The 27,199-nt window shown below is 58.1% G+C and overlaps 1 protein-coding gene across 1 annotated transcript; it reads left to right on the forward strand.

The window, feature by feature from the left end:
- Positions 1-13,103: 13,103 nt before the first annotated feature.
- NGFR (nerve growth factor receptor) lies at positions 13,104-24,321 on the forward strand. The gene is made up of 5 exons (XM_069877061.1): positions 13,104-13,259; positions 17,620-17,979; positions 20,088-20,331; positions 21,283-21,443; positions 21,519-24,321. The coding sequence occupies exons 1-5, from the start codon at positions 13,157-13,159 to the stop codon at positions 21,818-21,820; spliced, it is 1,170 nt and encodes a 389-aa protein (XP_069733162.1). The 5' UTR covers positions 13,104-13,156; the 3' UTR covers positions 21,821-24,321.
- The last annotated feature ends 2,878 nt before the right edge of the window (positions 24,322-27,199 follow it).

A 27,199-nucleotide genomic window follows, 5' to 3' on the forward strand; every position in this document is an offset into this window, starting at 1 on the left:
CCGATTCGACCCCTCTGCCAGGGTCAAATCCCCCTGCACTGGGAGAACATCAGGCCAGGGCAGGAGGAAAGTGCTGGATGCTGGAAATAAACACTCCAGACACAGATGGACAGGGTCTTCCAGGGCACGAGCACGGATCTGAGTGGAGAGGAGGGAAACGTGGCCAGGCAGCTCCTAAAACAACCACATCCCTGGATGAAAGTGAATGTTTGGGCTGTAGAGACTCAGCGGTCAGAGCAGCTCCCCCCGTGGGGTGGAAGAGCATCCCCCAACCTGGGGAAACCCGAAGTCACCCCAAATCCCAAGGGAAGGCACAGGCGGCACCTTTTGGCCACACTAAAGGAAAGGATCATCCATCAGGGAGACAAGGTGGGAGGAACCACATGGCAATGTGAGGAGCGGGGCCGCCAGGGTCACGCAAGACCTCCCCGTTAGCTGACATCACTGACAGCATCATTATCCCAGGAAAACAAAGGTGGCTTCCTAGCTCCCTGTTTCCCCCTACACGCTCCAAAATATTTCGCATTTTAACCTAAAGCAGAGGAGAAGGGAGACCCCCAGAGCCATGGAGCCCCAGTCTCTGCTTCTGTGCTCGCGGGGTGTGTGATTTTGGGTGTGTGAAGGAGGAGATGGGGTCGTGTTTGAGCTCCCTTTGCTCAGGTTCGTCATGAGCTGGGCACCACTCAGCTCATGGGCTCTGGCTGCTGAAGCCGTGAGCTGGTTGAGTTTGTTTCCTTGTTTAGTATCTTGCTTTGAAGAGAAAAAAAGCTTCATTTGGTCCCTGGAGGAGGGATTCATCCTTTCCCTTCTCCGAGCTGGGATGAGGTGCTGGGTTGGATGGTGTTGGGGCCACCAGGGTCTCTGTGGGGACAGGATGGAACATTTCATCTGCTCCGGCCCCGTTCAGCAGCTGATGAAGATTTTACCACCGGCTTCAGTGAGAGCAAAACTGAGCAGGGGATCTGGGGGACCCCAGGGAGCAGGGAAATAAATGGGGCTGGAGCGTTACAGCTGTGCTGCACATCCCAGCAGATGACAACCAGCGGGCTGGTTCACCCCCTCACCCCAGCGCTGCCGGAGATGCTTTTCCCTGGACCAGCCTTGCGGAGACCTCTTCATGCTCCGGGAAGGGGCTCAGGCCCCCCTCCCTAACCCCTTCCCCCTTTTTTCCTGCCCCAAACCAGCCACCCCTCCTCTGCTCGCTGCCAGAAATGCCTGGATGAGGGGAAATGAAGGTGATTTAAAGACCCGCAGCCTTTAGGGTCGGTGCCCTGGGGAGGCGGGATGAGTGATGGGCAGCAGGGCAGCCACAGCGATGGATTTTGCTGTCGGATGCGCGACGGGGCCGAGCTGCGGGAAGCGGCCGGTGCAAGCGTGCAGGTGGCCAGCAGCAGCCAACGCGTTCATGACTCTGGGAGCAAAGCTCTGGGGGGCAAAGAGGGGAATCTCATCCCCAGATGGGAGCTGCGGCTGTTTCCTGACAGCCAGGAGCAGGCAGGAACAGGCGTGAAGCTTTGCTGGGATGGCTGGATGTCCCCATCCTCACGGCAATCGTGAAGCCTGAAAATCACGTGGGACTAGCAGAGCTGAAAACACCCTGACCAGCCAAACAACATTCCCAGTTTCGTAGAATCATAGAATCACCAGGTTGGAAAAGACCCACCGGATCATCGAGTCCAACCATTCCCATCAAACACTAACCCATGTCCCTCAGCACCTCGTTCACCCGTCCCTTAAACCCCTCCAGGGAAGGTGACTCAATCCCCTCCCTGGGCAGCCTCTGCCAGGGACCAATGACCCTTGCCGTGAAAAAGTTTTTCCTAATGTCCAGCCTGACCCTCCCCTGGTGGAGCTTGAGGCCATTCCCTCTCGTCCTGTCCCCTGTCCCTTGGGAGAAGAGCCCAGCTCCCTCCTCTCCACAACCTCCTCTCAGGGAGTTGCAGAGAGCAATGAGGTCTCCCCTCAGCCTCCTCTTCTCCAGGCTAAACCCCCCCAGCTCTCTCAGCTGCTCCTCTTGTTCTCCAGCCCCATCCCCAGCTTCGTTGCTCTTCTCTGGACTCGCTCCAGAGCCTCAACATCCTTCTTGTGGGGAGGGGCCCAGAACTGAACACAGGATTCGAGGAGCGGTCTCCCCAGTGCCGAGTCCAGAGGGAGAAGAACCTCCCTGGCCCTGCTGGCCACGCCGTGTCTGATCCAAGCCAAGATGCCCTTGGCCTTCAAGAAACAAAAAAAAGAGCCCCAGTGTCTCTTAGCCCTTGGCAAAGGAACAGCTTCTCTCTTCAGGTATCTGTGAGAGAGGCAGGGATCAGCATCCCTGCTTTACACATGGGGAAACTGAGGCACAGCAAAGTTAGAGGAGATATTTCCAACACAATCACTATTATTGCCCTTGCCTGGTGTGGGCCAGATGCTGGGAGAAAGGAAGAGGGTGGTAAAAACCACCCTGGATCTTGTCAGGGCTACACACACTCTGAAAACCATTTGAGAAAGCATCCCGCAGCAGGGTCAGCATTGAAGCAATTAAAACAAACGTCCAGTTCCAAAATAAAAATAAAACCAGCAACAAGCCCAGCAATGAGTCAAGGAAAACAAACCCTCATCCCGCTCCAGCCCAGCTCCTGCCTCGCTCCATCCTCACCGATGCCAGGACTGATTTGACATTCATTTCCTCCTAACAGCAGAATTCTTGATCCATCAGCAACAAAAGTGAATCAATCGGTTCCCAAAAGCCGGGCTGGTGAGAAGAAAGCCAGCCCTGCCTCTGGCATGTGGAATCAATCGATGCCTTAAGCAGAAAAATATTGATAATGTTGCTGCCGCTGACATATTTACGTCCTTTATTCTCGGTGCCACGAGGAGCGATTTCCTCCCCCCCTGCCTTGGCCCTGCCAGGGTTATTTTAGATGGTCCAAAACCTTCTTTCTTCCTCAGGGAGGGGAACCACGGCTATTTTTACTGTCTCACAATTTTGCCGTGGCTGCATCCCGAGAGGGATTGAGTTTCCCGGACATCGCGCTCTCCGCTTGCCGGAGATTCCTCTGGTCGGACCTTATAAGGAACCAGAGCTTCATCTCAGCCGCTACCGTGAGTCCCCCCCGCTGCCGCCCCAGTGATGGATCGAGCTGGAAAGACAGTTAAAAGGAGAAAAAAAAGGAGGCTGGGAGCCGTCAGTCTGGGGATTAGCAGTGGAAAAGGCAGGGGGTGGGATGGAGAGGCATTAGGAGAAATTACAGCCGTGGAAATCAAGGGGCGTAATCAAAACCAGATTGGGACACTTCAATAGTAATGGGAATCAGGTTTTTGTGAGTTTGGGGAATGCTGGATCCCTCATACCCCGGAGCTGTGCTGTTGGGGTGCTCTGATCCTCCCCCAGGTAGGAGCCCAGGTGTGATTTTGGGCCGTGTTGGCACCTTGAATGGGTCTCGGGGCTAAAACCCAAGGGAAATCTGGGGGTGTCTAGCCTGGAGAAGAGGAGGCTGAGGGGAGACCTCATTGCTCTCTGCAACTACCTGAAAGGAGGTTGTGGAGAGGAGGGAGCTGGGCTCTTCTCCCAAGGGACAGGACGAGAGGGAATGGCCTCAAGCTCCACCAGGGGAGGTTCAGGCTGGACATTAGGAAAAAATTTTTCAAGTAAAGGGTAATTGGTCCCTGGCAGAGGCTGCCCAGGGAGGGGGTTGAGTCACCTTCCTTGGAGGGGTTTAAGGGACGTGTGGACAAGGTGCTGAGGGACATGGGTTAGTGATTGATGGGAATGGTTGGACTCGATGATCCAGTGGGTCTCGTCCAACCTGGTGATTCTATGATTCTATGAAATCTCTCCTCAGCCCCCTAAGACAGCACTGGGGTCTCCCTGCAGCCCCAACTCACACCCATCTGCATGCCCCGTATCTTCTCAAACCCTTCACATCCCCCGCTGATGCTCCATCCTCCCCTGCTCCTCCGGCACCGCTGAGCCCAGCGGGCTGTGCCCACCCTGATGCGCAAAAATGACTGAGGCTGGGGTTTGTTCTTGACCCAACCCACACTGGAATGTTGTCCTCTCCCACCCTGGGCTGGGAAAGCAGCATCTGAACTGCCTGGTTTGGGTACCATGGTCCAGCCGAACCCCATCCCCAAGGAATCGCTCCCCACAGAGCACGGACACAGGTTTTTCCGAGAATTCCCTGTTTTTCATGGGCTGCGTGCGTCCGACCTGCAGCACAGCGAGGAAGAGCATGCAAAGGGCTCGAATTAGGGAAAAAGGGGAGGTATCAGCAGCAATTCCTCCCTGGCCAAGCTGAATCGAGAGAGCTGTTTTCCCCTGGATGGTAAAACTCTGCCGTGGAGCCCGGAGCCGCTCGGCGTTGACTGCGTGGAAGCTGCTCGGCACATTTCAAATTGTGGTTCAGGATGGAGCTAAGCTTCCCATCCCTCTGCCACGGAGGACAAATGGGTGGGTTTGGAGCTGGCAGAGACGCCGAGCAGGGGATGGGAGCACAGAGCAGCGCCTGCTGCACGAGAGCAGACCTCGGGCTCCATCCTTCAAAGCTTTTAAGTGCCCAAATCCCATTGATCGCAAGGAGAACCTTGGACCACGGAACCCTCGGCTTCCTGCTCTCCAGACGTGGGCTCGGCTCTTGCCGAGTGGCCCAAGGTGCAAATTCCTCAGCAGAGCTGGCCCAGAGAGTTCAAAGAAAAATAATTTTTTCTCCTCTTTTCCCCTTTTCCATTAGAAAAAGTACAATTAATTTTAAAAAAGGTGCCTTATTGCCACAAACTCCTCCCCCCTCTCAGGAACTGTCCCTCGAGGAAAGCTCCGATGGCTCCCAGTGAGGTGAAGCCCCTCGCTGAAGTCACCAGCCATAACCCCAGAGCCTGATTTCTACCCAAAATTTCCTCCCTTTCCCCTGAAAAGGGACTTTTCCCAGCACCATATGGGCAGCTCAGGGTTCCCCTTGCTTTTCCCTGGCTCCAGAACCCGTTCCCTGTTCCCAGAATGCTCCCAGGGGCCCTTTCCTCACCCAGGGCTTTTCCTCACAGCCCTTTATTCCTCCTCATCCTGTGAGCAGCCAGGATGGAATTCTCCCAATGACTATTATTTATTCATCATTATTTATAATTTCCCATTACCGTGTCGCTGGCTTTGTCACGAGAGGAATTACCTGGGCTTCCTAGTAAAATCAGTAGAAAGTTTGGTGGCAGGAGCTCACAGCGAGTGTTCATCCTGTGCTGTTGTGGGGTCTCTGAGGAGCCCTCGAGGGTGGTGGGAGAGGGGAGAAGCATCACCCAGGTTTGCTCGGGCTCCTCTGGCCTTTGGAAGTGGCTGGGAGACGACCTGGATGAACCTAAAATAAACTAACAATGGGGAGGGACGGTTGTTCCAAGGATGCTGCGTGCTCTGTCCTTGTGCAGGACTTAATACAATATTTCACCAAGCTGTAATTGGGCTTTTGTTAATTAAACCTCCCCCTTTTCAGGGCGAGGAGGCACGCTGGCTCCCGGCTGCCTCCTGATGCCACTTCCAGGAGCCCCATGCTTCTCATCTGATGGAGAACCCCCCGATCTGTCCCCCTCGAGGCTGCAGGGACCCAGCAAGAAACCCAGCAGCTCTTTTTCTTATTACAAACCTTGCAGCCAACCCACTCCCAGCTTGATCCGAGCCAGTCAAACCCAGCTCTGCTGCTGCCCAGCCCTGTGGCATCATCTCATTGTGGCAGAGCGGGATGGGCAGCATTGCCGAGACCCAATTTGGAGCCCCCCCCTCAATGGCCACGAGCCACCCTGGGAGCAAAACTGGCCACGCTCTGGCTCACGGAGGTGATTGCAAGTGGATGGAGCTTGTGGTTGACCTTGGGGGTTGCGATAGAACAGAGCGCATCGTCTCCCACCAGCAGCCTGAGGATGCTCCCCCAGCACATAAAACCCCAGAGAGTCATAGAATCACAGAATCACCAGGTTGGAAAAGACCCACTGGATCATGAGTCCAACCATTCCCATCAATAACTAACCCATGTCCCTCAGCACCTCGTCCACCCGTCCCTTAAACCCCTCCAGGGAAGGGGACTCAACCCCCTCCCTGGGCAGCCTCTGCCAGTGCCCAACGACCCTTTCCATGAAAAACTTTTTCCTAATGTCCAGCCTGACCCTCCCCTGGTGGAGCTTGAGGCCATTCCCTCTCGTCCTGTCCCCTGTCCTTTGGGAGAAGAGCCCAGCTCCCTCCTCTCCACAACCTCCTCTCAGGTAGTTGTAAAGAGCCTTTGGTTTTAATTCTGAGAGGTGACAGCAGACTTTTAAGAGGCTCTTTGTCATCCCGTAGAGCCAAGAAAGGGCTGCAACCTTTTTTTTTGGGACAGGAAAAAATAAAACAAGAGTGTGCAGGGAATTTAATGAAAAGCGCTAGCGAGTGCCTTCACCAAAGGAGCCGCGGAGGGCCAGCACGGGAGCAGCAGTTTCCACTTACCTTAGCTGGCTGCTGGCCCAGCCTTGTGCAGATGCAGCCCAGCTGAGCAGCCACCTCCATCTGCCGGGCTCAGTTCTCCATCACCAGCACTGGCTTTTCACACGGTGCCATTGGGCTGTTGTGCAGCGCCCGTGCTCGGGGTGGTGGCACAGAGGGGGCTCGGGGACCGCTTACTCCAAACCCCGAATCCCTAGCACTGCATCCCACAGCCAGAGGGCCCAGTGGGGCAGCAGGATTGATGGAAGGGGCCAGGGAGAGCAGATGGGTTCCCTGCTCACTTCAGTGGGGCGGCAAAGGCAAATTCATTGCGGGACCCCCGGCTGGTTCCCCCGCCCCACCATGTGATTGAATCATAGAATCACCAGGTTGGAAGAGACCCACCGGATCATCGAGTCCAACCGTTCCCATCAATCACTAACCCATGTCCCTCAGCACCTCGTCCACCCGTCCCTTAAATCCCTCCAGGGAAGGTGACTCAACCCCCTCCCTGGGCAGCCTCTGCCAGGGACCAATGACCCTTTCGGTGAAATATTTTTTCCTAATGTTCAGCCTGAACCTCCCCTGGTGGAGCTTGAGGCCATTCCCTCTCGTCCTGTCCCCTGTCCCTTGGGAGAAGAGCCCAGCTCCCTCCTCTCCACAACCTCCTCTCAGGGAGTTGCAGAGAGCAATGAGGTCTCCCCTCAGCCTCCTCTTCTCCAGGCTAAACACCCCCAGCTCTCTCAGCCGCTCCTCTTGTTCTCCAGCTGCCTCACCAGCTTTGTTGCTCTTCTCTGGACTCGCTCCAGAGCCTCAACATCCTTCTTGTGGTGAGGGGCCCACAACTGACCCCAGGATTCGAGGAGCGGTCTCCCCAGTGCCGAGTCCAGAGGGAGAAGAACCTCCCTGGACCTGCTGGTCACACCGTGTCTGATCCAAGCCAAGATGCCATTGGCCTTCTGGCCACCTGGGCCACTGCTGGCTCATGTTCAGTCGCTGTCAACCAACACCCCCAGGTCCTTCTCCTCCAGGCAGTTTCCAGCCAGACTTCTAGTCTGGAGCTGCCCAGGGTTGTTGTGCCCCAAGTGCAGGACTTTGCCGCGCTTCCATTCATCCATGTGTTAAAAGGAGCATGGGATGCTCGGCTTATTGCTCCCCTCCCTGCCCGTCTGATCCGTGGGTGGGCATCCCATGTCCCACGGTCCCGGGCTCATCCTGCCCCATCCCCACCTGGCCCCGACACGGCTTTCTGGCCGGCGAACCCATCGCCATGTGGCTCGCACGTGTGTTCCCGCGCTCCGTGCCGGAGAACAAACAGCAGCTTCGGCTTCGGTTTAATCTCATTGAAAGGCAACGAGGGACTTTTCCTTCCTGGCTGCCCCGTGGAGCAGCACAAGCCGGCTGGGAGCAGCGACCTCGTGCACCTCAGGAGGTTGATAATTTGCTTTTTGAGAGGAAATCCAGCTGAGCGGCGCTCGGCCCGGGCAGCGAATGATGTGACCCAAGGGAGGAGCTGGGGGGGTCCTGTGGTTGGGGTGGTAGGAAAGGACTGAGAATCGATGTGAGGAACCCCAACAGCACCTGCAGAGCCCAGACAGGTGCCAAAACAACTGGTATTGGCAGGACACAAAGACAAATCCACCATGAGAAGGACAAAGTCAGAGAAGGAAGGCATCTGTCCTCCATCTCAGCCTCAGGAGCCACCGCAGGGGCCAGTGACAGCATCTGGGCTGCTTCCAGCCGCCCTCCCTTACCAAAGCCACCAGAAAACCCGCTTCATTTTTCCAGCGAGCTCCACAAAGAGCATTTCTGGTGCTGACACACCAAGCAGGGGCCTCACTGGGACAAAGGACGGGCCGTGACATTTCCAGCTGCGCCCCCTCTCACGCACAGCTTAACCCATCACCGTGGGGTCTGGGCTGGGCAGGGCACCAGGCAGAGCTGCCTGCGAGAAGCTGGAAGGGCTGGGACAGAGGACAAGGAGTGTGGGGAGATTTTTAGGGAGCAAAGGATGTCAAGACGGGGTTCTTGTTAGAGCCAAGGGTTGATTTATAAAGAGGAGCAGGCAGCTGCTCCTCTGGGTACCGCAGCATCACTGCCTGCTCCTCGCTGGGAGCTGGGAGAGACCTTGGGGTCTGGGTCCTGGGGATCCCACCAGTCCAGGTGCCTGTGGGATGTCGTCCCTTGTCCCTTGCAGCTGGAGGAGGTCTGGTCACTCCATCCTAGCCTCATCCCTCCAGCCACAGCCACTGACCTGCCTCTCGTTGGGGCTGCGGTACCATTAATGAACCCGTTACACAAACAGTGAGCGGCTGAGAGCTGGAGCGAGGGGTGCGGGGACAGACGGACAGAGGAACGTGGTGTTTGAGGGGCTGGAGAGGGATGGATACGGAGACAGATAGATGGACATGAATAACTTGGGGGGCTGGAGAGAGACAAATGGACAGATAGATGGACGTGAATAACTGGGGGGCTGGAGAGAGATGGAGGGACAGATAGATGGACATGAATAACTGGGGGGCTGGAGAGAGATGGAGGGACAGATAGATGGACAGCAGAGGAGGGTGCATGGAGATGGATGGATGAACGTGAATAATTGAGCAGCTGGAGAGGGAGCGCACCCCGAAAGTGCTTGGTGGGAGGGCTGGGAGGGTCTAGGGGGGGTCCGGGCTTTGTGTGCCGGCGGAGGAGGGTGCTGGCTCGGCATCTCGCCGTGATGCTCCGGGGGCGGAGAGGAGGAGGAGGAGGAGGAGGAGGGACTTGCAGCTCTTTTCTAGCTGCCGCCGAGGCGGTGGGCGGCAGAGGGAGGGCAGCCCGGCCGCTCACCGGCTCTCGGGGTGGGAGGTGGGGGGGGAAGGAAAAGCCCTGGGACCCCCGCACACCATGGCCGGGCTCCTGCCGCCGCTGCTGGTGCTGCTGCTGCTGCCGCCGGTGAGTGCGGGGGGAGCGCATGAGGGATGCGGGGACCCCCGGGGGCACCGCGAGGGGTCCCGGGGCTGGAGGATGGAGCTGGGGGTGCGGAGCGCTCCTGGGGAGCAAGGGAGCGGGGCTGGGAGGAAGGGTGGGGTGATGGGGGGCCCCGCAGAGATGGTTTGCGCATCCCCCTGCACAAATCATCTCTTGTCATCCCTTTCACCCAGGGGGATAAAAAAAAAAAAAGGATGGCAGAGCCCTGAGTCAATGAGGGGGCGAGAAGACACCCCAAAGCCCCTCACTTCTGCCGTCCCGCATCCCCAAACGTCTCCCAGAGACTTTCCCAGCTCCGTTCTCCCTGCTCAGAGCGCAGGGTGAGCTCCTTTATTGCTTGGAGAAGAGGGAAGAGTGTGTGGGAGACGCGGCTTAGGGCAGGGGTCCCAGGGTGGACGATGCTCAGGGCTGGGGGTGCACCCACCGACCTGGGGCTTTTGTTAGAGAGGGATTTGACGGAGTCTCAGAGGTTTCTCCAGGCTGCAGACACCTCTTGAGCAGGAGTTTTAGTGGTTTCGTGCCCAGCAAGAAGAGCAGCGGTGCCGGAGGGTCTCGTGCCCACGGGACGCTCACAGGGATGCTCGTGCAGAGGGTGGGCGGTAGGAAAGGCGAGAGCTGCCCCAGCCAGATGGATTCAAGTGATTTCACCCCGGGGAATCACTCACATCTGGTAGCCCCCCCTGCATCTCCGCAGCTGCCCCCCGCGTCAGGGCTGAGCTCAACTGTCAGCACCCGCTGCCCTGGAGCTGGATGTGCCCCCCCAGGTCACACCACAGAGCCAGGGGGGGAACCAGGCGGGTCCAGATGTGCGTCCACAGCTGTGGCCGCAGCCAGGCCCCCCCCCCCAGACACCAGGTGCCCCGTGGTGGTGGCTCTTTACCTGCGCTGCTTGGCCAGTAGCTCCGTGTGGGAAGAGGCAGAGCCCTCCCCATCCCGCTGTGCTGAGACTTGGCCGGACCCACAGAGCTCAGACGTGGCTTTCCCTGCTGCCCAGAGTTTGGGGCTCACTCCGAGCCAGAGGTTTGGTTTTTCCCAGACTGGCTGCTTCGCCAGGAAAGGCAAAACCCCGTCTGTCAGGTCGCGGTGGTTCGGATCCAGGCTTGCCCTGGGCCAGTTTCCAGCTGTACCATCCCCTCCTTTCCCTGCTCCGGTGTGAAGTGATGCTCTGTGCCAGGGCTCTGAGCTGATGGTGCTGGACTCGATGATCCGGTGGGTCTCTTCCAACCTGGTTATTCTATGATTCTAACTCCTGCTTGGCCACCTCCTCAGCTGACGGTGCCTGCCAGGACAAAAAAAAAAAAATAATCTTGCAACTCAGAAAGCAATTAAAAGCTTACAGAGGTGTTGCTCGCACCCTCCATCCGTGTCCCCCAACTGCTCCTCAGTCCAGCTGTCAAAATGCTTTATGGTGTTAATACCTGCGGCTTTGTCAACAGGAGTTGTGTTAATAACACGCACATTGCAGCGGGTTAATGCAGACCATGTGCCCCTCTTGGACGCGCGATAATCTTTATGGGGGTTTCGGTGCTCGAGTCGCGGGTCTAAAAGGGAAACACAGGGAGAGCAGGGGGGGTCGCAGCACCTGGGGCTCAAAGTTGAATTTTCTACAACATTTGGGAGCGCAGAGGTGAGGACTGGGCAGGGGGGAGGCATCAGCTCTGCTGGCAGCGATATGGGGAGGGGATGCGTGGCTGGAGGGGATGCGTGGCTGGAGGGGATGCGTGGCTGGAGGGGATGCGTGGCTGGAGGGGATGCGTGGCTGGAGGGGTCTGGGTTTCTCACAGAGGGAGCGTGGCTGGGTCGCATCCCTGTGGGTGCGCGGAGCCGCTCGCAGCTGCCTGCGGCGTGGGAGAGCTGGCGCTGCCGCCCCAGCTGCACCGTCCCAGCCTTCTCAGCACTATTTATAGCCAGACACGTTCGGCTGCTCCCCCCAGTCCTGCTCACGGCTGCTGCGGGGAGGTGGGAGCAGGGGGCAGACCCCTACCCAAGCCGGAGAGACGCACAAGTCGGGGCTGAAGAGGATGGAGAGTAGGGTGAGCTCCAAACAGGTTTGCTGCCAAGCCCCACCAGCTGGATCTGCCCCCCAGGAGAGACACGCAGCCAGCCCGCTGCAAAGCAAACCCCTTCCTCACCCCCAGACCCACTTCCCAGCTGTCATTTGGGGGTGCTGGGGACACCCCAAGCCCTCCTGCGTGCACGGTTGGGGCCCAGCGCCTGAGAGGGCTGCCAGCCTGGGCTGGCGAAGCAGCGCCAGGGAGGAGAGCACATGCTTTCCAGCGCAGGGTAATTGGAGCACTTTGTCATTCAGATGCCTATAATTGGCGCTCCATTGTCTCAGCCGGGCCGGATGCTGCTGGATGATGCACAGCGAGTTCATAACGCCGCATTGTGCGAGGAGGCGGCCAACTGGCTGACGAGGCATCCAGATGCATGGGGAGGGGGAGCTCCTTCCAGCCTTAGCTGAGTTTCTTCCCCCCCCTCCAAAATCAGGCTTGGTTGGATGGCAAAGGGATGGTCCAGCCCTGGAGCTCACCCACCTGCAAGCAGAATCATGGAATCACCAGGCTGGAAAAGACCCACTGGATCACCGAGTCCAACCATTCCCATCAATCACTAACCCATGTCCCTCAGTGCCTCGTCCACCCGTCCCTTAAACCCCTCCAGGGAAGGGGACTCAACCCCCTCCCTGGGCAGCCTCTGCCAGGGACCAATCACCCTTTCTATGAAAAATTTGTTCCTGATGTCCAGCCTGACCCTCCCCTGGTGGAGCTTGAGGCCATTCCCTCTTGTCCTGTCCCCTGTCCCTTGGGAGAAGAGCCCAGCTCCCTCCTCTCCACAACCTCCTTTCAGGGAGTTGGAGAGAGCAATGAGGTCTCCCCTCAGCCTCCTCTTCTCCAGGCTGAACACCCCCAGCTCTCTCAGCCGCTCCTCTTGTTCTCCAGCCCCCTCACCAGTAGGAGCAAGAGGAGCCCTGGCAGAGCTCAGCTCACCACGAGCATCTCAGCAGCCGTGCACCCGGGGAGAGATGCTTCCAGCCAAGAGGTCTTTTGGGGAGCAGCCATCCCATAAACGCACGCGCTGCCCGGGCTGCGAAGTGCATGTGGAGGGCAGCTCCGAGCCCTGCGCTCATGGCAGGTTTATTGCTTCCACATGTGATGACAGGTTTTATAAGCAGATACGCTTACTTCCATTAGACACTAACTTTGCTGAAGGTCTCGGTGCTCACTTCAAAGTCTTCATTTCCACCATGGGGATTGATTTTCAGTCAAGAGCGCCGTGCAGAGCTGCTACCCAAGCTCTCCAAGCCCTCCTTGATGACAGGCAGGTCTCCCTGCCACCAGCCTGCGGGCACTGCCTTGCTTTCCTCCAGGGTGACAAGGGCTGAGCCCTTCAGGATGGCAAAGCGACCTCAAAGGAGACAATGCAGCTGACAGACAAAGGGAAACAGTGCTGTAAGCACATAGAAAAGCCCACATCCCCACTAAAAAAATACCCACTGTGGAGTCGTGGGCTTTCTTGGATCCCCTCCAGCAGCACCACTGGGCAGAGGTTTTTGATGAGCGTGTTTTGCCTAGCAAAGTAATTTCTCCTGGGACCTGTATTTGATGTCAGCCCCCCTGCTTCAGCCGTAATTTGATGTCCACCTCAGAGCAGGACCCTAGGTGGAGGCGATGTGTTTCTCCGCCTGCCCTCACAGGGACAACTCACAACTCCTGGCTCTATTTTCTCTCCCAGGGACCCACTTGGGGCTCCAAGGACAAGTGCTTCACCAAGATGTACACGACGAGCGGGGAGTGCTGCAAAGCCTGCAACCTGGGAGAGGGGGTGGTGCAGCCCTGCGGGGTCAACCAGACCGTCTGCGAGCCCTGCCTGGACAGTGAGTATCCTTTCTGCCTCCTGGAAGTGTTTTCTGGCCACAATTTTTGTGGTTTGCCTCTACTTTCCGTGCAGAACCCTGGCACAGATCAGCTCCACCCAGGCCACCCATCTCTGCACCGACACCAGGTTAACTTCCAGCTTTTTCCAAAAGCATTTGCCCTGCAAATCCCGGCTGCGGATGCAGCAGCTCACCCTGTTTTGGGACCCATTGGTGCCAGGCACCTTTACAGATCCCCCTTCCAGCTCTGTTCTCCTGACAGCTCCCTAGCCAGCATTTGCCTCTGAAAAATTCCCTCTCCAAGCTGCCTGGGTGTTGATCTCCAGCTCAGCCATGGGGCTGTCTCTTAATGAACCACCTCTATGTTTTTCCTCTCTTTAAACCTTGTAAAGGCTGCAAAATAAAAGCAAGTTTGAAAGGAGAGAAGCGAATCACCCAGGTCCCCAGGAGAAAGGGGAGCAGTGCTCTCCCGGCTGGCTCCGGGCACGTTGCCTATGTCAAATACTCCATAAACGTCAGCCAGAGATGCGTGCTGGAGACCTGCTTAAATGTCTGCAGATGACGAGGTCCAGCTAGGACGGTTTAAACAATGCCATGATAGGCATAAGCAATCTGTCCCTCAAATTTACTGCTGCAGAGCCTTGGAAGGGCTAAGGACAAGTATTTGTAGAAAAAAGCCACACCAGCCAAACCCAGAAGGCTCCCAGGATGCGATTTGAGAGGGGGAAGAGACAGAGCATGACCTGGAGGGAGCAAAGAGGAGGCAGAGTCTCGGGTGGAGGGAAGCAGAATAAGCAGAGGAGCGCCAGCAAGGAGCAGGGGACAGAGCAGTGTCAGGGCAGAGCTAAAAATACCTCTGCTTCCCTGCAAAATCAATGAACGCACCCTTGCAGCTCCTGCCTGCGGGGCTGAATCCCACTGGCTGCAGCCTTGGGGCTGGGCACAGGGGCTCGGGGCTGTCCTGCTGCGAGGTGCCAGGGCAGCCAGTGCACCTTCCATCCCCACGAGCGATGCCCTTCTGAAGGGACCTGGCCTTCTTCTCCTGGCCACGTAAATCCAGAGGGTTTGCTTTGCTCCCTGGGGATGCTCAGAGGTTTCCCGTAACCCCCTGCACCCCCAGGCTGGAGGATGGTTTCTCTCTCTGATTTATTCTTGGGAACTAGGGGGTTGAAGGGAGTTCCCACCCTCCATGGAGGATGCGGAGGTTATGAAGAGACAAGGACCTGGGTGCAGGAAGCCTCTGCATTATCCAGGGTGCAGTTGCCCCTGTTCTGGTTTGCATCCCAGCTTGATCTGCCCAGCCCCACCTTGCCCCGCGCCAGGCATTTGCATTTTTGAGGTGGTTGTGGGGATCAACATCAGGCAGCAGCTCTGCTGGGTCAGGGAGCTGAGCTGGAAAGCACCAGGACAAAAGGGTCCAGCCCCTTCCTCCATCCCAGCTGGGTGACAGCAAGGGCTGCAGCCGTGACACCTCCCAGCATCGCACGCAGACCGAGAGCAAAACCCCGGGGCAGCACTTTGTGCCCTGCTGAGCTTCATTACTGACGGACCAGCAAGGCTGAGTGCTCCTGGCCTCCAAGCAGCTGCTGTGGGACCACTAGTTCCCTTCTCCACACCTCAGTTTCCTCCATAAACCTTCTCCTGCCTCCCAGTCCAGCAGCTCACAGCCCTACAACCCCTTCCTTGGGAACATCTGCTATGGGGGTCCCCCTCACTTACCCAACTGCTCTGCAGCACAGCCCAGAGCAGGATCAGACCTCTGTCACCTTGATAAGAGGGAGCACCAAGGGGTCAACCCATCCTCCTCACTGCCTCAAAGACCAGAACAGGAGACAAGCTGAGGGAGCAGAGCCCTTGCAAACCCTCCTGCTTTAAACCCCCAGCCCTGCCCCAGCTGAAGCCTCTCAGCTGTTCATTAGTAGCAGCCCAGAAAAAATCCCCAGGAGCTGCTGAGCAGGGATGTGGGTGCAGGTGCTGCAAGGAGGCAAACGCTCCCCCAGCTCCCTGTGAGCTGAGTGGGATTTTGGGGTGGGAAGAGGAGGCCTGCAACCCCCATCATCATCATCATCATCCCTCACCGGGATGGGGAGCGGGTCCTTTTGGACCTGGTGTGTCGGCGGATCCCGCGGGCGCTGGGCAGGTGCAGGCAGCCCCGCTCCCAGCGACTCGCTGCGTGCCAAGCGTGAGCCGGCGGGGAGGAATGCGGGCACGGCCCTGGGCTGCGAGATCCCCACCTCCACCCCAGGCTGCCTTCTGAGCTCTTGCTTTGGATGTTTTCCCAATCCACCAGCCAAATTGTTTTGGAAAAATTCGCTACAACCGAAGCACCGCGTCTGCCAAAGCCGTGGGGCCGGAGGAAGCGGACCCTGCATCAGCCCCGATGGCCACCAGCCTTTTTTTAATTTTAATTTTCCTTCTTGCCCCCCTTGCCAGCCGCCCCTGATAGCTGCCTCATGATTTATTTATCCCCCTCGCCAGCCTCCATCGCTGCGGGCAGGAGGGAGGGGGCCCCGTTTGAATCTCAGCTGTAATTGCTCAGCTCAGATACCTTGCTGCCACTGCAAATGTGCCCACTCAGCCGTATGCCTTTCCTGGCCACTTCCCCGCTCTAATGGTGCTATCAATAATTCAGAATAATGCAAAGGATGAGTCCAGGTTAATGGGAGCTGCGCACGCTGACGACTGACCCGGGCTCTGCTCGTGCAGCCGGGCACGGGGCAGAGATGAGGGGGCTGCTCGGGGCCAGTGGGTTCATCCCTGGAGTTGAAGGAGGGCGCTGAGCTCCGAGAGAGGTGCAGGACACCTGGATGCAGGCATGGGGGAGATGCTGGGGAGGGGAAATGTCACGGCTGTTGCTGCTCAGGGTTTGCTGCATGGTGGGAGAGCAGCTACTGAGCTGGATGGCACCTCCATCCTGCTCCTCCTGTGCAGAAGGTGCCAGCTCTGCCCATCACCAGGGTCTCAGGGCTCTTTCTTCTCCTTTGTCTTGAAAACACCTACATATTAAGCATCAGAGCAGCTCTGCCTGGAGCCTGACTCGGCCTCTTTGGCCACCCAAGGAGACCGGAGGCCACTGAGGGTGGGAATCACCATCTCCTATGATATTCCGTGAGTCAGGCACGTCAGTGAGGATCCTCACGTTGCCTTCCCGAGGAGCAGGGCTAGCGGAGGGGTTGCCCTGGATCCCCCTGACACCCTCTTCAAGGAGGCTGGATGTTGCTCCAGCGTTTTGGCTGAGGGAAGCGCGGGGATCGATGGGCGGCAGTGGATGCAGGGACAGCAGCTGTGCCCTCCGGACGGAGCTGACCCGTCTGCCCGGGCTAAAAATATCTTCAAACACCTTTGGGAGCAGGCAGGGGGAGGGATGGGCACGGGGGTGGCTTGCGGGGCTGCGGGAGAAGGATTGATTTCCCCAGCAGAGTCAATCCTGCAGGGTGAAACCAGAGAGCAAGAAGCCCCGGGGTCAGAGGAGAGTCAGCAATTAGTGTTGGAACTCATGCCCCGCGCACACAGGGAAGAGGTGACGCCCTGAAGAGACCCTGGGGCACCCCTCCAGCAGGATGTGGAGAAGAAAGCTTTCGGGATGCTGGGGAGCAGCAATGGCTCTAGAATGCCCTTAGGGACCATCTGGAGGTCAAAAATCATAGAATCATAGAATCACCAGCTTGGAAGAGACCCATTGGATCATCGAGTCCAACCATTCCCATCAATCACTAACCCATGTCCCTCAGCACCTCGTCCACCCGTCCCTTAAACCCCTCCAGGGAAGGGGACTCAACCCCCTCCCTGGGCAGCCTCTGCCACTGCCCAATGACCCTTGCCGTGAATTATTTTTTCCTGATGTTCAGCCTGACCCTCCCCTGGTGGAGCTTGAGGCCATTCCCTCTTGTCCTGTCCCCTGTCCCTTGGGAGAAGAGCCCAGCTCCCTCCTCTCCACAACCTCCTTTCAGGGAGTTGGAGAGAGCAATGAGGTCTCCCCTCAGCCTCCTCTTCTCCAGGCTAAACACCCCCAGCTCTCTCAGCTGCTCCTCTTCTTCTCCAGCCCCTTCACCAGCTTTGTTGCTCTTCTCTGGACTTGCTCCAGAGCCTCAACATCCTTCTTGTGGTGAGGGGCCAGAACTGACCCCAGGATTTGAGGAGCGGTCTCCCCAGTGCCGAGTCCAGAGGGAGAAGAACCTCCCTGGCCCTGCTGGCCACGCTGTTTCTGATCCAAGCCAAGATGCCATTGGCCTTCTTGGCCACCTGGGCCACTGCTGGCTCGTTTGTTGAGGGGATGGAGCTGGTGCCAGGGACAAAGTGGCTGCAGGGATGGAGGTGCTGCACTGGGACCCCACTCACCTCGCCCTCTGTCCTTTGCCAGGTGTCACCTACTCGGACACGGTGAGCGCCACGGAGCCGTGCAAGCCCTGCACGCAGTGTGTGGGGCTGCAGAGCATGTCCGCGCCCTGCGTGGAGTCGGACGATGCCGTGTGCCGCTGCGCCTATGGGTACTACCAGGATGAGCTGAGCGGGAGCTGCAAGGAGTGCCGGGTGTGCGAGGTGGGCTTCGGCCTCATGTTCCCCTGCCAGGACTCTCAGGACACGGTCTGCGAGGAGTGTCCCGAGGGCACCTTCTCCAGCGAAGCCAACTTCGTGGACCCCTGCCTGCCCTGCACCACCTGCGAGGACAATGAGGTGCTGGTGAAGGAGTGCACGGCCACCTCAGATGCCGAATGCAGAGGTAATGCTGTTTTTTTCCAGGTTTGGCAACTGTGGAGGGGAGGGCTGCGTTCCCCAGCTCTCCTGCAGTGCTCCTTGCCTCAGTTTCCCTTTGCAGCACAGCGCTGGGGAGGCAGGGGCACATCCGTGGGCTCAGAGGAGAGGACCCTTGTGCGCAGCTGAGCCCCCCAGCCCCTGGACACTGCAGCAAACAGCACTTGCCCGTCAGCCCTCGCATCCCTTGCCTGGTCCCAGGGTTTGCCCAACCCTTTCCAGAGACTTCGGTGCCCGAGCTCCTGGCAGGCACTCTGTTGGGTGGCTTTTGGTGTCCAGGAGCAGTGGCAGAGCTGAGAGGTTCACGAGTCTGGGATGCCACGCTCGCTGCCCCCCAAGCATTCATCGGGAGGGCACTGGGCTTCCCTTTGTCCATAGAGTGGTTATTACAGAACATCCTTCAGCAAGCAGAGGTGAAACGATGGTGGGAGGTGGAAAGGGAAAGCCGATGGGTTTCTGCTGGGAGCATCCTGCTCGGACCAGCCGACCCCACAGCCCAGGAGGGTTTGGTGCCCTGGGGAACAAGGGGAGCACCATCCACAGTGTCAGCTCCCCACCGTGCGCATCCCCCAAGGAGCTGCAGGGCTGTTCCGGCTGCCTTGGCATCCTCGGCACGGTTGGCTGCCGAGGAGAAAAGCGCTTTGTGCCGGCGGCTGGTGCTTCACAGGGCCGGAGCAGCTGGCGCAGCAGCGCTCTTGAAGGGGTCGAGTAAATGGAGCTCTTGAAGGGGTCGAGTAAATGGAGCCATAAGTCAAGGAGCACAGGACCAGCTTTGTCAAGCGGCCTCAGGCTCCTGCTGGAAACAGCCGCGCCGAAAGGGCAGCGGGGTGCAGCCAGGGGCCCCGGCTGGGAGGGCTGGAAGGCGAGATGCCAGCTCCTCGCCGCGGCACCCGCTCCATCCTCACCGTGCTGGCAGCCGTGCCGCAGCCTCACGGGGCTCCTGCTAGCAGGCACAGGGGGTTTAGGAGGCACCCAGGGCAGGGCGTGGGGCAGGCACAGGTGAGAGCACTTTGCTGGGGCAAGAAGAGACTCATCCACTCTGTGGGACGTGCCTGGGTGCGGCGGGATTGGGGTGACTCCCAAATGGGGCCAGGTTGAAGGGGCAAATCCATGCCCTGGTGGGGCTGGCAGCAGAGGAGCCCAGCTCTGGGTGAGCTGTGGAGCCTCGTGCAGGTCTCGGTGCTGACGCACAGTGGATGGGGGACAACTGGGGCCACGTCCCGGGGCTTCGGTACCTGCAATGGGAGCCCAGGGCTCAGCCTGCAGCTTGCACGTGGTGGGAAAGAGGTGCAGGACTCGAGCAAAGCCAGTGCTGGGGAAGAAGAATCCTAGAATCATAGAATCACCAGGTTGGAAAGGACCCACCGGATCATCGAGTCCAACCATTCCCATCAATCACTAAACCATGTCCCTCAGCGCCTTGTCCACCTGCCCCTTAAACCCCTCCAGGGAAGGTGACTCAACCCCCTCCCTGGACAGCCTCGGACAGGGACCAATCACCCTTGCCATGAAAAATTTTTTCCTAATGTCCAGCCTGACCCTCCCCTGGTGGAGCTTGAGGCCATTCCCTCTCGTCCTGTCCCCTGTCCCTTGGGAGAAGAGCCCAGCTCCCTCCCCTCCACAACCTCCTTTCAGGTAGTTGTAGAGAGCAATGAGGTCTCCCCTCAGCCTCCTCTTCTCCAGGCTAAACACCCCCAGCTCTCTCAGACGCTCCTCTTGTTCTCCAGCCCCTTCCCCAGCTCCGTTGCTCTTCTCTGGACTCGCTCCAGAGCCTCAACATCCTTCTTGTGGTGAGGGGCCCAGAACTGACCCCAGGATTCAAGGCATCGTCTCACCAGTGCCGAGTACAGAGTTTGTCCCTGGGACCAGGGAGGATGATGCTGTAGGGGGCCAGGGGACAAGGTGGTTTTCAAGGACAAGCCTGGGGGCAAGGGGATGGGGCACATCTGGCACCTTCGCAAGCCCCATAGCCTCTGGATGAAGATCCCTGCAGAGGCTGATGTCCCTTACATGCCACAAGGCATGACTGGCTGTGTGATGGATCATTCTCATTTCTTTTCTCCTCCTGCCTGGCAGACCTCCATCCTCGCTGGACGACACACGCGCCAGCCCTGGTGGGCTCTGACAGCCCCGAGCCCGTCACCAGGGACCCCTTCAACACCGAGGTGATGCCCAGCACCCTGGCAGACACCGTCACCACCGTCATGGGCAGCTCACAGCCCGTCGTCAGCCACGGCACCGCTGACAACCTCATCCCTGTCTACTGCTCCATCCTGGCAGCCGTGGTGGTGGGGCTGGTGGCCTACATCGCCTTCAAAAGGTGGGGGACCGAGACAGAGCTGTGGTGTTGTGGAAGAGGATTTAGGTGTTGGGAAAGTGGCTGCGACCCCCCTCAGAGCTCCCGCAGCTGGAGCTGTCACCAACACGGGAGGGAAGGGGACCAGGCTGGGTGATAGGAGCCTGTTTTCCAAAAATGCGCGAGAAATCAGGTGATTATGGGTGAAAGAATCATAGAATCACCAGGTTGGAAAAGACCCACTGGATCATCGAGTCCAACCATTCCCATCAATCGCTAAACCATGTCCCTCAGCACCTCGTCCACCCGTCCCTTAAACCCCTCCAGGGAAGGGGACTCAACCCCCTCCCTGGGCAGCCTCTGCCAGGGACCAATGACCCTTTCTGTGAAATATTTTTTCCTACTGTCCAGCCTGACCCTCCCCTGGTGGAGCTTGAGGCCATTCCCTCTCGTCCTGCCCCCTGTCAGGGAGGTGGCAGCGGGGTGTGGGTTCATGCCATGCCCCCTCCAGCCCTCATTGCAGACCTGCCCCCCTCCCTGGCCCCGGCTCGTTCTCACACGCCGCAGGCGGCCGTCGTGGCCGATCACGCTCAGCAGCTCATCCCCGTGCGCTGGGTTCACACCTGGCCCCGCACGGGCACCCCTGGAGATGGGGTGGGGGGCTGGAGGCACCCCAAGAGCAAGGGGGGACCCACAGGCAGTGCTGGGACCCTGCCAACTCCAGCAGCGCAGCAGACCCTTGCAGAAAGGAGCCCTACCTTGGTTCTCTGCAAAGCTCAGGAGTTGGCAACCCCTCGGCAGCCAGAAACGCCGACTTAAACCAATCCAGATGCCAACCTGGAGTGGCTGAGGCTGCAGAAGAAACGCTTCTCCCTGGGAAACGTGGCCCCAGGAAAGGAGGACCAAGCAACAAACCTGCTCCCAGCCCTGGGGATGTCACCGCTGGCTTTCACCTCCCGGCTCCTCTCCCTGCAGGTGGAACAACTGCAAACAGAACAAGCAAGGGGCCAACAACCGCCCGGTGAACCAGACGCCTTCGCCGGAGGGGGAGAAGCTGCACAGCGACAGCGGCATCTCGGTGGACAGCCAGAGCCTGCACGACCAGCAGCCACCCAGCCAGAGCACCCAGGGGCCAGGTAGAGCGAAACGGGGGCTGCGGGGTGGGCTGGGGTACCCTGGGGATGGGCTTAACGCTGCTTCGTCCACCCCAGCGCCCAAGGGAGACGGGAACCTCTATGCCAACCTGCCGCTCAGCAAGCAGGAGGAGGTGGAGAAGCTGCTGGGCAGCTCTGCGGAGGAGACGTGGAGGCAGCTGGCCGGGGAGCTGGGCTACAAAGAGGACCTCATAGACTCCTTCACCCAGGAGGAATCGCCTGCCCGAGCTCTCCTGGCAGACTGGTCCTCCAAGGAGACGGCCACCCTGGACGCCCTGCTCACCGCCCTGCGCAAGATCCAGCGCGGGGACATCGCTGAGAGCTTGTACAGCGAGTCCACCGCCACCTCCCCCGTCTGAAGGGTGGCCCGGGGTGGCCCCGCAGGGTCCCCTTCCCCCTTCGCCCCCTCACCTCCTCCCTCCCCGGCACTGAGAGCCCTGGAGAGGAGGGTGGGAAGGAAGCGGGGGCTCCCCGGGCCCCCTCAATTTACAGTCCTGTATGCACTGAGCTCCTGTTTTCGGTATCGCCCCCTCCCAACGCCACCTCCCCCAGGCAGCCCGTGAGCAGGATGGGTGCTGGGCTCGGTCCCACTCAACACCCAAAGCCCATCTCTTCCCTGGAGCATCCTCTGCAGCCCCACAAGGGTGGAGGGACCGATGCAGGAATGAGCACCGCACTCAGCTCTCTCCTCTCTCCCCTTCCAGCCCCTTCTCCTTCCTCCTCGGGGCTCCAATTCTCCTCTTCCTCCTGCCCTCCCTCTATCACCCACCCTGCCGCTGTACTTCTGCTCCCCTCCAGCGCCCTGGAATCCATCTGCTTCCCCCAAATCGCAGGCAAAGGGCAGGGCTGGGATGGGCACGGAGAGAACCAGAGCTGCCTCCCCAGGATCTGGGGAAGGGGCTGATCCCACAGCTGGGGAAAAGGATTTGCCTTCCAGCAGCCCAGCCGACACTGTGAAATTTGGGGGGACACAGCATCCACACACGCTCTGTGTTTGGTTTCGGTGAGGAGCGGCCAGGACCACCACGACGTTGGGGACCAGGCGTGTGGCCCCACCACCTCTCCAGCACTGGAGCTCCACGGGAGGACGATGAAGCTCTAAAGGTCTCAAAAAGTGCCTGCTCGCAGCGGGGACGTGACAAAAGGGCTCTGCTCATCCTTCTCCCAGTGTCCCTGCGTTGCTCCGACACACGAGCCAAGCCACCCTGCCGCGATTGCACTGTCCCTGCTTGCCAACAGACCCAGCTGGGCTGATGGTCCCGACCCACTGCTTGTAAAGGGCTCCTTCCCCTCCAGCACTGTGATGGGGTGCTCAGAAACACCCCTGCCTGCTCCCTGCAGGCCCTTTGCCTCCGTCTGGGCACGCAGCAGGTGCTCCCCACCCTTGGTGCACCAACCAGCACCCCTTGGGTGACCCCAGCACCTCCCTCTGCCCGCACCCACCACAGGGGAGAGGACATCGCTCACCACCTCCACGTCTCCAGAGCTCCAAGTGCATTTTCTTAGCATATCAGGTCCCTGCCCAGCACCCAGCTCGCTCCTGGGTGAATGGGTGATGCTGGAGAGCAGACACTAAGTGGGCAAGCACCCAGTTTACCCTCACGAGCTGCCACCGAGCAGCCAGTGTGGTCCTGGGGGATGTCCCCAACGCAGCTGTGGCTTCAGCATCTTCCTCTTGTGGAGCATCACAAGCCTTGTGAAGAAGAAGGACTGCAAGCAAGCTGGTGCACAGCACCTGTGCTGGGCACACGTGTGCCTACGGACTCCCCCTTCTCCTCTGGATTCACCCAGAGACTCTTTCCTGAAGGCAGAAGGTGACTTTCTTCCTCTCTTTAAGGAGATAAGCGAGACTTGTAAATAATCCCATGTCGTTTTACTAACTCCTCGATGTTTCTACGTGTGGCGTGGGGGGACGGCGTCCGCCCAGCCCCTTTGCTCTTCCTCGCAGCTTTTCCTCCAGCAAGGTGAGCTTTCCTTTTGCAGCCCAAGCCTCCAGTCCCACCTCATTTCTGGCCTTAAAGACTCAATGGGGAGGCAGGGAAACACACACCCCCCGAAAATCAGCACAGCAGATCCATGAAGAACTTGGGAAACTGAAGGATTTGACTGTTCCCAGCACAGGGAGAGTTTGGAGCTGTTTGAGGGGCTGGAGCCTGTGTCCATAGGATTCAAGTGCTCAAGACCTTCAAAAGCTTTTGGGAATTTTGGCCAGGCTGAATCCAGCTCTCCAGGATGGGGTATTTGATGCCTCCTGCCCTCGTGCTGCGAAAGACCAAAGGCCGCTTTGGAGGAACAACACAGGGGATGCTTTGGCCGCTGGCTGCCCGTGCTGACCCCCTTGGTTTGAAACTCTTGGCCCCAACAGGGCTGCGTGTCCCTTGTCTGAGTCCTGATCTTCTCCCATCTCTAAAATCTGAGGAAACAGCCCCAGATTTGCCACGTGTAGCGGGTGACTCGGGTTTACAACCCCCACCCTGGGGCACCAGCTCCTTCCAGACCAGGCATCCACAGGGATGTTCTTGGATGACTTTAAACAATGTCAGGTTGTTTCCACTGGTCTCTTTTTTTTTTTTTTTGGTGGAGACTCAAAGATGGACTAAAGGTGGCTGGAATAAAGTTCCTGGATTAAAAGGAAAAGGAACTGCCCGATTCCATCTGACAAGCCAACCTGGGCACACCGCTCCAGCTGGGAATTTCTCCTCTTCAGGACAATATCGCCATGGTCTCAGGTTTCTATTGCCATAGAAAAGAGATTTCCTCAGGGCTGAGGAACCGGAGACAAACTCAGCATCCAAAGAGAAGCCAGAGGATGCCTCAAATCTCTGGCTGCAGGAAATAAATAAAAAATAAAACTAAAAAACAGACAGGGAGGGAAACCCAAGCCAAAGTTAGCGCCCATTGTATGTTGTGTGTCCTTTTCTAAAGGTTCTGTTGTATAAACCCCTGTGTTTCTCCACTCCCCCTCCTGTAATGCCAATGCCAATCTAGTAGGGAGTTTTCCGATGAAGAAGTAGCTGTTGTAGAAGGAGTTGGGGGGTTGCGGGCGGGCTGTGAGCAGCATGAGATGGGGATGCACGGGGAGGGGGGGGTGGCCGCCGCGCCGGCCGGGTGGGCAGCTCTCCTTATGTATCCGTCGGATGCCAATAAAGAGCATCACTACGTTGGCATGTTGCGTGGTTCCCCTGCCTCTACAGCCAAGGTTTGTGAATCCGTGATGGCCCCGAAGCCTTCAAGGGTGCTCTGATTTCTTCTTTCTTCCCAATCTCCCTATTTCAACCTTATAAACAGCAGGGGCGTTAAGTCTGATTTTATCTGCTGGAGGAGGCTCAGACCTCATCATCACGGCATCGGGAGCTTTGTGGGATTTGTGGGAGTGCTTGGCACAAGCACTCCCTGCATCCGAGCATCCCCCCAGTGGTGCCGACGCTGCTCCCCAGGACAGGACAACACAGTCGGGTTGTGGGAGAGACCTTCAAAGTTGGGAAAAACCCAGAAAAAGGAGGGCAGCTTCCTCCTCCCTGTTCCTGCAGCTGCTATAAGAGGGCACTAAGAGGCTCGAGTCCACTTCTTTTGAAGCATTTGCCACAAGGCGCCTATTTCTGCTCCCTGGTACCATTCGCAGTGCTGCCCTCGGCACCCTCAGGTGCAGGATCAGCCTCCTGGGATCCTACACAATCCCCCAGACCCAGAGGAGATTTATTTGGGTGGGGAAAGTTCTTGCAATGAGTCCAGCAAGGACTTGAGGGCTCAGCTCCCAGGCAGATAAAGGATGCGGGACACGGGTCTGATGCTAAACACTCACGTGGTCCTTGGGCAGCCAAATCGGGTGCAAAACCTGCAGATATGGATAAAACTTCCCCCAAAAAGAGACTTGGCCTTGCCCCAAAGAGCTCCCAGTGGCTCCTAGGAGGGTCCGCATCACCACTGAACGTGGGTAAGGGCAGCTGGGACCTGGTGGGGCTGGTTCTGGAGCTGCTTCACACAGGATCGCGTGTGGGATTGCACACCGAAGTATTTACGCATCGCAGTTTATAAAAGCTTGAAATAGGATGCTCAAATGTAGCTGCTTTTATTTTTGGCTGGCCTGGGTCACGCTCTAGCAGGAAATGTAATGAGGACCAGGCAGCACACACATAAAGAGCGTTCCCTTTCCTTTTTGCAGGCTCCCACATGGTGCTGCAAATAAACAAGGGGAAATAATTGCAATCAATCCATTAGGTTTAATCTACTTCCTCTTAATCCCCGTTCTCCCCTGGGGAAGAGACAGGAACGGAGAAGAGGAGCAAAGCAGGGCTGAGAGCGTGAGATGAAGGGTTTCTGCCTGCAGCACCCGGGAAGGGAGCTCAGAGCTGGCAGGACCCAGGGGGAAATGAGCATCCTCTCCCCCCCACACCCTCTGTGCATCTCAGGCTGAAGCTCTGTTGGGGGAGAGGGAGGGATGGAGCCTTGCGAGGTGGTCTTCATGTGTGGGATCAGCTGCACTAGATGGTCCCTGGGGAGAACAACCTGATTTATGGCTAGAACAGGAGCGTGGAGGGGGGAAACAATGAGATCTGGAAAGGAGCTTGACGTTTGCATCGGCTGGTGTGCAGGGCTGGGGAAAAGGGCCCTGGAAAACTTCCTTCCCTTCTTTTATGTGTGCCTGGGGAGGGAGAGAGCGGCCCCCTGCTTCATTTTGCATCTGCTGCGAGAGCTCTGGAAGGGCTGAGCTGGCTGGAGGTGGTGGCTGGGGGAGTTCACACGCCTGCTCCGGCCACCATCACCTCCAGCAACGAGCCACGACTTTGCTAAACCCTCCCCAGTGCGAGGTCTGTGATAACCTCACCAATCACCAAGAAAAAGGGAAAACCATCCCCACGTTGAACACCGCGACGCTTTTCACCTGCCGGCTCCTAAGGGGAGGTAGGACCTTCCCATCGCAGAGGGACAATGGTGGGAAAAGAAAGCTGAGCTTTCAGAAGAGCAGCCGGGCTTTGCAAGCGAAACAACAGCTCTGGGCACCCAGCTGCAGTTGACAGATGCTAATCTCACCTATATTTCTTCCCCATCCATCTGTCTGCCCCCAAAGCAAGCCAAGCAAGCATTCCTGCAGGTTTCCTTGGCAATTTAGCATGGATTTGGGGGTGCAGCTGGCCTCAGGGAGGTGGGGGTTGAAGATGGTTCATTTCCAGAGCCCGGAGACAGCCCTGAGGTGCAAACAGCTCCATAATACCTGCCCTGAGAGGGGCACGAGGGTCAGCACCACCAGCAGCCCCATCTCCCTGCCTTCTGCACCCCCAGGCAAAATCTGTCTCCCAGATGCGGCCAGAGCAACATTCCCAAATAATGGGAAGCAGGACGGCAAAGCCAGGAGCGCGACAGTCACGCAGCAGCTCCGGGATGGCTCAGCCAACCTCAGCAAACCCCACACTCAGAGGCTAGAAGGGTCAAGGTGGGGGTAACGGCACCCAGGAGAGCAGCGTGGCCACTTTCCACCTCTAAACTGCCCCAAGCTCCTCACCTGAAGCCCTGATGAGGAGGAACAAGGCTGAGCCAGCATCGCAGGGCGCTGGCTTAACCCATTGCCACATCCCTATTGACTCAGCTCAGGGAAACACATGCATGGTGCAAACCCTGAGCATCCAGGACTCACAGAATCACAGAGTCACCAGGTTGGAAAAGACCCATCGGCTCATCGAGTCCATCAGGAGCTGCAACAGGAACCAGAGCTGTGCCCAGGGTGGGATAAAACTGGCCCC

Source organism: Phaenicophaeus curvirostris, chromosome 26 (genome assembly GCF_032191515.1).
Source record: "Phaenicophaeus curvirostris isolate KB17595 chromosome 26, BPBGC_Pcur_1.0, whole genome shotgun sequence".
Lineage (NCBI taxonomy): Eukaryota > Metazoa > Chordata > Aves > Cuculiformes > Cuculidae > Phaenicophaeus > Phaenicophaeus curvirostris.